The 10,114-nt window shown below is 40.0% G+C and overlaps 1 protein-coding gene across 2 annotated transcripts; it reads right to left on the reverse strand.

Annotated features, from left to right (window-relative positions):
- Positions 1 to 3,873: 3,873 nt before the first annotated feature.
- On the reverse strand, positions 3,874 to 9,585 carry LOC107828562 (monosaccharide-sensing protein 2-like). Of its 2 annotated transcripts, none has more exons than XM_075250034.1 (6): positions 9,198 to 9,585; positions 8,352 to 8,501; positions 7,469 to 8,035; positions 6,442 to 7,340; positions 4,849 to 5,036; positions 3,874 to 4,593 (listed from the first exon to the last, which is right to left on the reverse strand). In XM_075250034.1, exons 2-6 carry the CDS (start codon positions 8,428 to 8,430, stop codon positions 4,158 to 4,160), a joined length of 2,169 nt encoding a protein of 722 aa, XP_075106135.1. In that variant the 5' UTR covers positions 8,431 to 8,501; positions 9,198 to 9,585; the 3' UTR covers positions 3,874 to 4,157. The 2 variants fall into 2 exon arrangements, with proteins under 2 accessions (XP_075106135.1, XP_075106136.1); XM_075250035.1 differs by having other exon boundaries at positions 8,352 to 8,489; positions 9,198 to 9,334.
- Positions 9,586 to 10,114: the final 529 nt, after the last annotated feature.

A 10,114-nucleotide genomic window follows, 5' to 3' on the forward strand; every position in this document is an offset into this window, starting at 1 on the left:
CCTCGTCCTCCAAATGATCTCCTAGGCGAGGCACTTTCTTTCTGGACGATAGTTCGAGGATTTTTTTTGAAATCCCTTCAAAGATTTCTTCGGCTCTAGAATGAGCCACATCAACCGCCACCAGCTCGATGGGCTTCAAAACATCGGCATTTTTCCTTTCATGGGTTACCAGCAGGCAGTCGTCATCATCTTCTTCCTCCTGTTCCCGAAGGCGTTTGGCCGTTTTTGGAGATAAGGCCACTGTATCGGCCTTAGGCCTTCGAGCCATGCTCTTCTTAGGCTTCGGGGGATTTTCAGATGACTCTCTTCTTCTTTTTCTTTCTTTAGAAGGCTTTGGAACCTCTACTTCATCAACCGGGGCCAGCCGCAAATCAACGGTGTCTCCAAGACCTACATGAAACCGAGGTAAGTATCCCGTAACAGAAGCATAAGAAAACAAACAAGAGAACTCACTATGGTTTTTGGCCTCCCATCGACCCTTGGCCAGATCTCGCCAGCAATGCTACGAGTAATAGGAGCAGGAGGCCAGCTTTCGGACCTAGCCCTCGAGGTTCGGGACCCTGCCAGGAAACCAAGCAGCGGTTGCACCATCGTGAATGGGTTAGACCAACGGAAAATATAAAGTCGGGGAAAAGAAAAGAAAGGAGAGTATAAACCTACTGCGTACTCACGTTCATGTTCCACTCCTCGGGGAACAACATCCAATTAGCAGGAATCAGATCGAAGGTCCTCACTCAGATAAACTGGCTCATCCATCCACAGTCTTTATCCTCATCAATACTAGAGAAGAGAGATTTTAAGGATCGGCGTTGCAATTTTATCAAACCCCCACGATAAAGTCAGGGATTCTGCAGTCTGATCTGATAATCGTGGGTAAAAGACATCCCCTTGATTTGGCTCGAAAAGAATCTGATTAAGTAAACAATTCGCCAGAATGAGGGGTAGATCTGGCCGAGCGTCACACGATATCGTTGGCAAACATCAAGAATAACTGGATCTTTAAGACAGTGAGCCGGAATTGCAGGACCCGACATTAAAGGGTAGGTATATACGCTCAAGTACCCCGCTTTATATGTGGTGATGTCCTCCTCGGAGGAAGGAATCACTATTTCTTTATTATCCCATTTGCAATCCTCCTTTACTTGCTTGAGCTCGGCCTTGGTCACCAAACAAACATATCGAGACATGGGCTCGCATCGTCCTAGTGTCGAAACAGGTTTCTCGATTGTGAAATCGGATGCTATTTCACATGGGGGGATGCCCTCCTCGATACGAGGAGGCACTACCAGTTTACTCTTAGTTGATCGAGAAGATGAAGAAGCTTTTTTCTTTTTGGCAAACCGGTTTAAAGGTTTTATCCATCGCAATACGGAAGATCCAAGAAAGTGAAGAGTGTTGATAGTGAAGAGAAGGCAGAGTTCAAGGGAACTGAAAAAGGCTAATGAGACTTTGAGAACAATATGAGAATTAAAGTTTGTGATGTTGTGAAATTTTTCTATTTATAGAGGTTATTTAAGCGTGCTGGGGAAGCCAAAAGGCCGACCGTCAGCTGCCTCCAATTAATGATTTTGAGAATCGCACAAAAAGCAACTTTTCAGCATTTCTGCCGCTGATATCATGGTATTGGCATCAGGATCAAGGCATCAAGGATTAATTCGTCAACAATCATCAAGGGCAGCCTATAAGTCGAGTTCGAGCAGAATATCCACTCGATTACTAAGCCCAAGGGCTATCAGAGTTTGAAGAGTTTCTCACTCGAGAACTGCGAAAAGGCCTAAGGGCTATCTTTATTATAAGTTCGAGTAAATGCTCGCTCGATTACAAATCCCAAGGGCTAACCAGGTTGGAGAAATTTCTCACTCGGGGATAGCAAAGAAGACCTAAGGGTTAACTTCATTCAGAGATCTTGCTCTCACCTAACTCGGGCTCGGGGATCACGATGCTTCGAGTTCACATTTAAGCCCAGCTCGAGGATTAACGAGAACCTCGAGGAGCATTACATTGATCGATTAAAAACCTAAGGATTTATTATGTCCTAAGCTCGGTATTTGGGGTAGTCATTGAAATCATATGATCGAGTCTTTTACAAATAAAGGTAGAATAAAATTCAGCATGGGCCGAAAGGGATACAAAAGGGTCCTTTTATACTTCCAAAAAATGATTACAGAGCATGACTACGGCACCCACGAAGGATACTTACACAGGAACAAAGAAGCAAAAAACAAAATCCAAAGAACCTAATCCATTTTTAAGACCACGGCCTCAAGAGCATCGTCTTTGGAAGTCCTCTTCTCGGGGGCACCATTTCTGATCTTTGGAAATGTTTATATAGGGTAGAAGGCCCTTGATAAATGTAATTATATCTCCATCAGCCCAAGATCGAGCATTCCATTGAAGTTTGGGGTCACAATAAGTTAAGAAAGAGCAAGCAAAAGGGAAGAACCAAAAGGGGTTGCAAGATGCACGAGCAACAATCCAAGAGTGTTGATCCTCGTAACTTTGTTCCGGTATGGGATGCAAAAGTTATTAGGTGATAGTGCCACCTCATTCCATGAAAAGCAAAAGGAATGAAGCGCCACACCAGGTTGAAGTTAAGAGAGATGAGCAGTAGTGTAAAGTTCGCATATCTTATCGTTCGGGAAGGATTCGGTGCCCTTCTCTCGTTGTCTCGAGCCAAAGATTTGGAAGAGGAAGCCTTGGCGTAACTAGTAAAGTCGCTGCCATGTGACCTTGTGGTCACAAATTTGAACCATAGAAATATGTGATTAGAGGAAGGGGTAAAAAAGGGAGAAGGCTAAAAGTAGATGAAGAAGGAATAAGTGTAGTTTTTGTTCATAAAAGCAACCTCTTATTTATAGAAAGTCGACGACGGGACCGGCGACGCAAATGGCCGACAAAAGCTGAAACGTATTTGATGTTTTCGGGAAGCATGCTGACATGGCATTTCGATTACTTCAAGCGCCTACATCACAGGCATGACGTCATCACTAAGGACTTTGGGAATCCAAATCGTTTCATTCTAAGAAATGCAGGGACTATCTGTATACGGTTAGAATCGAGTAGCCCAATTTCAAAGTCTCAAATTGGGGCTATGAGTTCGTGTCCGAGTTACCCGAAGTGGGGGTCGGACCCGGCTGAAGGACACACACCTCGAGGGAGCAGATCGGAGGCCTGGCACGACATCGAGGGCAATGCACTCTCGAAGGCACTCAAGAAAGAGCGAGAATTTCTCAAGAACACGTGGATCAGGGCATAAATTAAAGGATAAGATTTGTACGAAATAGTACAGGTCCGTACTAGGTTGTTATACACATGTACCAATAGAATTCTTTACCACAATTAGGAATGTACTATATTGGGGTTTTCTCCTCTTATATAAAGGGGACTCCAATCATTTGTAAGACACATTATTCACATCAATAGAATATTCTACACTATTTTTCTTGTTTACCGTGCTCAACAATTGTTCCTAAGTTTTATTGTTTTTACTTTATTGTTCATACTTCATTGCTCTTAGCTGACCTCGAGGCCCTCAAGAGAATCGAGCTCGAGGTCCTTATTGTTCTAGCAACACTGGTTTGGTTCATCAATTCTTCTTACTTAAACTTAAAGTTATTTGTATATTCACTAGTATTGGAATAAATCACATATCTTAGAGTTGATGAAGAAAAAAACAAGTGGAAGGGCAACTGAGCAGTTTCACATGTTTATGAAGTTTTGATATGTGATATGTGTCGCATACTGAAGAACAATTCTGGAAAACGAACGAAAATGACATAATCTGCTTCTCTACTGCATCCAACTTTATGATCATAATTCGAAGGAAGGAAGACGAGATTGTATAAGCGTATCAATAAAATGTAACAAAAATTAGCATCATGAAGTGCCTTAAGACAAATTTATATCCAAATCTATAGAACTCTTTTTGAGCTGAATTTGTGATGAAGCAAACAGAAACACTAGGTATGAGGAGGATAAAGTAAAAGATTCATAAGAGCTAACTGAATCCTCTGAAGCGATTATATTTCTTTTGAGCAACCAAGCACTATCTTCGTAGTTTTCGCGGTGAAGCACTAGTACAGTTAATCACATAGCAATTAGCATACCTCACATTTATAGCAAGGATAATCAGGCAAAATTTCAGATCTCCAGCGCGTTTATTCTTTTGCAGATTGCTTAGCACCAACAGCGAAGAATTCTGTAATGACTTCAAGGGGCATGCCTTTTGTTTCAGGAACCTTCAGGAAAACAAAGACCCAAGCAATGGCACATACTATAGCATAGATGCCAAAGACACCAGCAAGTCCGATAGAGGTTAGCATAACGGGTAGTGAGTAGGTGACAATAATGTCTCCAAACCAAAATGTGAGAGCACATATAGCAATGCATAAGCCACGAACACTGGTGGGGAATATCTCGGAGCAGAGGATGTTGGGGATTGGACCGAAGCCTGTGACGAAGCAGCAAAAGTAGACCACAACACTAATGGTTGAGATCACAGCATGCGTGACAGCGCCCATGGTAACTACGTTGCCTAGGACTAGTACGATCAGTGACACCAACAGAACAGGCAAAGTAGCCAGCAGAAGCAACCTGGAGAAGAAAACAGATAATTACATTAGTCAAAAGTCGAAACTGTTGCTTGTAAATAGGTGAAATGATCAAGTCTGAGCAGAGTTAGCATCAAATTTGAAAACAAGGGTAGCTGACAATATTCTTAAATTATATTAACACCTTATTCAAATCCCGTCTAAGGCATGAATTCCAAGTAAGTGATACGGCAAGGCGTGATATTTGTTCTATTTCCAAGTTTCACTAAGATTATGGGAGTAAGAGAATAGGTGTTACCTTCTGCCAGCAATGTCCATCAGTCTCATTGCAATGCCTATACTGGGAAGCATCAACAAAGTTGTGACGGCACTAATGAGGAAAGATGCTGAGTCTGAACCAATACCCAAATTTGATAGCAGAACTCCTACTCCTGCTTGTTCAAGAATTTGAGGAGTGTAATAGAGAACCCCGTTTATACCAGAGAACTGTTTTAGGAAGAAAGAAAAAATCAGTAGTGAGTAACCCCGCATTAACAACAACAATAACACAAACAAGAATAACAACTCTCTCAATCCCTAACAAGTCGAGTCAGCTATATGAATATTTTATTTTATTTTATGAAAACATAGTGAAATCAACTTTATGAATACTCTATGTACACTTTGTTCTATATGGAACATTTCATTCGGCTACTCAATGAGTTGTCTTTTAACAACTCTCACATTTATCCCTGCTGACATACCAATCTCTTGAACAAACTGAATAAACTCCTAGCAAATAACCCATGTATCCGTGCTAACACGGTAGCATCAAGCATCTAGTAAATATTTGCTTATACAGATCTTTTCTTCCATTTTCGTATGTTCTTTGCCTAAGTCCTCAAGGGAGAGAAGCTTAATTTTTAGCACAAGACATGGAGGTAAAACAAGTTTGAGTAGAAAGCTAATTAACTAATAAATTTGCTGACACAGTCAACTGGAAGAGCTCTCCTCTCATTGATGACTTTAAGCAATTGCTATTATATGTGTATATATGATCCCACGATTCCTTATCTAAACCCAATGCATCAAGGGAAAGTAAATTGTCATATATGAAGGTAAAATTTCTAGACTTGCAATGATTTCTGTTGTGAAAAGATTGGTGACAGCCAATAACATCCCCATAAAAATCAACCAGACAAGACATATACATATGGCCATCTTTATTGAAGGCGAAAGAGAGATCATGACACATCCTGATAACACAGAGCAAAGGAAGTACTTCTAACTCACATCCACTTTTACCCTTAAGCTGCAAACTACATATCCTGATGCTCCCAGGCCCACAATTGCCAAATACAACACAAGCATCAGATATAGAAAGATGACAGATTTCGACTAACGAAAATTATGGTAGCAAGATTTAGGATTTTCAGCTAAAGCATGCAGCAACAGTGAGTAAGAACCTCGGTTTATCACTATGTCCAATTATTGTCTTTATCTTGACTCAATGTTCGATCCATAATGAACTGTGCAATGGTGATCGGTATATCTCATTTCACTCAACAGATGCCAATATGTATCCGTACTTCATATACTTTCTGATTTGAGCATTAGAGTAGTATACATAAAGCTTAATGTCAAGCCATATCCCAACAGAATAAGCAGCAATTCCTTGACAAGACACCTATGGAAAAAGACCAATGTCCTTTGATTTTCTTTTAGATGTCAATGATTATTCAGTAGTTAGTTCTGATTACTAATTCCATGAGTAAGACACTAACATATCGCAACTATCCTTCACTAATTTCTTCTTAGAACCAAGGCAAAACTAGGTAAGATCTCTGATGTTTCTGTTCCATATTCCGGAAATATCTTATGTTCAGAAACTAAAACAACATAACCGCTTTACCTGCTGAAGTATTTGAATTCCAACTCCAACAATGAGAGCGTGCTTGACTCCTGGCTCAAAAAGAGCTCTCCAGCCTGGGCCCTTTGTAATAGGTTCAGATTGTTCTACTGCTTCCTCAATAGACTGTTGAGCCAAGATGCTCTCTGTTCGAAGAACAGACCGACTCACTAAAGCAGCAGCATGTATGAATTCACCTTCTGCAGGAACATCACAACCTGGAAGGGAAACAATGGATCCACGTCGTGATCCAGCACCACCCTCCTGATGCAGATAAATCCTTTTGAGTGCTCCTTCCTTTTTCTCATCTTTTCTATATGCCAGCTGCCAACCACCACCTATACCCATACTGGCTTGTTCTCCACCATTTGCAGTAGTGAAATTGCTACCTTGTCTCATGCTTAATGAGGTTGGAGGCCCTTCTGCACCTGTCCCTTGCCGTGAGAGCAATGGGCTCCTCAGGTTATCATCAGATTCTGCCCCAGAAGCATCAGACATATGCTTGTCACCATCCCTTTGACTTTCTTCATCCCAGTTTTCATTTTTAACTTGATTCTCTGCCACATTAAACATACTGCCAAAATTTGAAAAGAGCATGCTGCGCATGCTTCCCACCTCTGGTAGCTTTTCGTGGACGCTGCCAAATAGAGTGACCATTGGATCCATAAGAGTACTTTGGTTTGCCACACTCCCATGACGAGAGACCAGACCAAGAGTACTTTGTCCAGTCACAGGTTTGGCTATCCACGAAAGCCCCTCTTCAGCTCCGTATAACTTGATCCGATCCTTCTCTTCTGCATGCTCCTGGCTATCAGCAAGTTCATCGTCCGGACCGATTATGTACTCCTCTATAGACACTTCTCCTCCAGCACCCATGCCTTCCATCAGCAAGGCCATTTCACCTGCAGATGGAAAAGAAGTGTTTGGAAAACTCTGAGTTGACATATCACAAAACCTTAATGCATTTGAGAAATAAAATGCTTAAGAAGCAAGTTATTTTTGTAAAGAAAAATGGATCCAGGAGGCATACCGGAGACGTCATCCTTGCCACGTAGTCTCTGTAAAACTTGTTTAGCCTCTTTCATCCGGCCTTTACTAACAAGCCACCTTGGAGATTCAGGCAAATAAAACAAAGCCAAAAAGAAATAAGCAAGAGAAGGAATTGAGAGAACCCCAAGCATTAGCCTCCAACTTGGTGATTGTGTCAACGACACCCCAAAGACCATGCAGTATGAGAGAAACATTCCAACACATCCAGTGAACTGAGGGAAGGTATTCAGACGCCCTCTTATTTCTGGTGGGGCAGTCTCAGATATATAAACGGGAACGAGTGTTACAGCAAGACCAATACCAAATCCATCCAACAGCCTTGCTAGAAGCAACACATAAACATTTGGAGCCCACAACATTACTAATCCGCTGAGGAAATAAAAGACGGATGAAATAATAAGCATTGGACGCCGCCCAAACATATCAGACACAGATCCAGAGAATGTTGTGATCACAGTTGCTCCAATAAGTGACATAGCAACAATTAGCCCTTCTATGGTTGGCTGAGTTTGCAAATTGAATTCCTTCTTGATGTAAAGTACAGCTCCTGAAACGTATCATAAGCAAAAAAATTCTTCAAAAACTATGCAGTGATAGCTGTACTAGGAATTACCGTGTTTTCCCTGAAAACCATACAAAACTATGCCTTCGTCCCAAGTTCGGCATTTAAACTCATCTCAGTCCAAATATTATACAGAATAAAATAAAAACTAAAATTAAAAGCGCAGTGGAAGTTCTCTATATCATCTTCTGGCATAAATCTCTAACATGACAAAAACCATGAAAGACTGTTTTATGCTTCAGAGAACACAACATAAAGAATAACGACCGAGTAAAACAACATTAGATTAACCAGAAAATACCTGCTATTGTTGCATTGTCCCATCCTTGCAACAAGTTGCCAATGGCAGCAGCAAGTGCAACAACCACAGCTCCACTCATCCTTAATAAATTGAATCTTTTGTTTTATGTGGTAAAACTGAATCCCCAACTTCTCCTAACTGCAGAAGCACCTAGAATCAGAACACATACAAGGTTATAGCAATAAGAACAGATGTATAAATATTGCTACAAAAATCAAAATGATAAGGGCAAAGATCACTTTTAGCCTGCGGTCGAAACTATTTACATCCGGTAGCCGCAAAAGTCTCAAAAGTGTATAAAATTTGTATATTTTTGTATATAACATACAAAAATGTATATATATATACAAAAAAATATACATTTGTTATTTTGAGAGCGGCATTTTCCCAAATGATAACTCCAAATATTCAATGCAAATATTAAAAAAAAATACATGATCATATTCCAGAATGAAGCCAGGAAGAAAGATCCTATATAAGGCTTCAAGAATCCAAGATGTAGATTTCAGTACTCCTAGAAAAATTTCAGAACCGCAATACTAAATAAAGGAACAGCAAATCCATAAGGACTATATCATCATATACTTTTAATCAGGAAAGAGCATAAAGAGATATCAAATTTGCATATTCTATAAAAAACTCCAAGAAATTGGATTAAAATAACTTTTGATGAAGATTGAACCATGTTTGATGAGAAAGCACATGAAACATCAAAAGGAGTGAAACATTAAACTAAAGCATCTCTCTTTAAATCACAAAAAGAAAAAAGCTGATATCTTGAAACAGATTACAGAAATGAATAATATGATTAATTCAGAAGAGAATGGCAAGAAAAAGGGATCATACCTGGGAGACAAAATGAAAGTAAAGGCTCCCAAATGTGAAAAAAGTGAACACAATAATAAGTTGGTAATATTGTACCCTCAAATGCAAAGCTCTACAATTCCCTAAAAAGGCTATAAATATATAGACAATCCCAATTACCAAACAGAAAACAGAGCTGAACTTTTGTTTTTTCTCTTTCTTTCTCTTTGGGAAAGAAAGAAAGAAATTAAAAAAAAAAAGGGTAATGTTAATGTAACTTAGGATACAGACAATGCCACAATATGGGAGAAGAGAGAAGAGAGAAATGGCAGACAAGGAGAGAGAGAGATGGGATCGAAAAACTAAGGAACGTGAATCGCTGATCTGTTCTTTTTGCCCTTACATAATTATATACTCTTACTTGGTTCTCATTATTACAATTATGAATTATGGTACTTCATTCATAGGAAAAGATTCGGAATTTTCTGCGTTTTCACTGTAACTAATTGACGTCTGATGCTGACACTTGTCGCGGCAGGGGATATTCTTTTTCTTAAATAAACTTTTATTTCTCATATATTCTTTGGCGTTTTCTAGGAGTCCGGAACCAAAATGTGGTTCTTTTGGACTCAAACTACACAAATAGGTGGTAAAAAAAATGACCTTTTTATATATAACGCCATAATACCTGACGCTATATACTAACAGTAACGGTATCGTTAAAGTATAGCGCCAGGTATTGTGGCGCTATACTGTAAAAGCTGACATGGTCAGGTATAGCGCCACAATACCTGGCGCTATACATACATCATTAATGTATAGCGCCAGGTATAGTGGCGCTATACATAGATTTTCCTGGCCCCACCAATAATTTGTGACTTCAATAATTCAAAAGCGTATAGTGCTAACTTTTTGGGCGCTATACCTATATAAAAAAAAATTCCGGCTAGCCATTTCCT

Source organism: Nicotiana tabacum, chromosome 3 (assembly GCF_000715075.1).
Source record: "Nicotiana tabacum cultivar K326 chromosome 3, ASM71507v2, whole genome shotgun sequence".
Lineage (NCBI taxonomy): Eukaryota > Viridiplantae > Streptophyta > Magnoliopsida > Solanales > Solanaceae > Nicotiana > Nicotiana tabacum.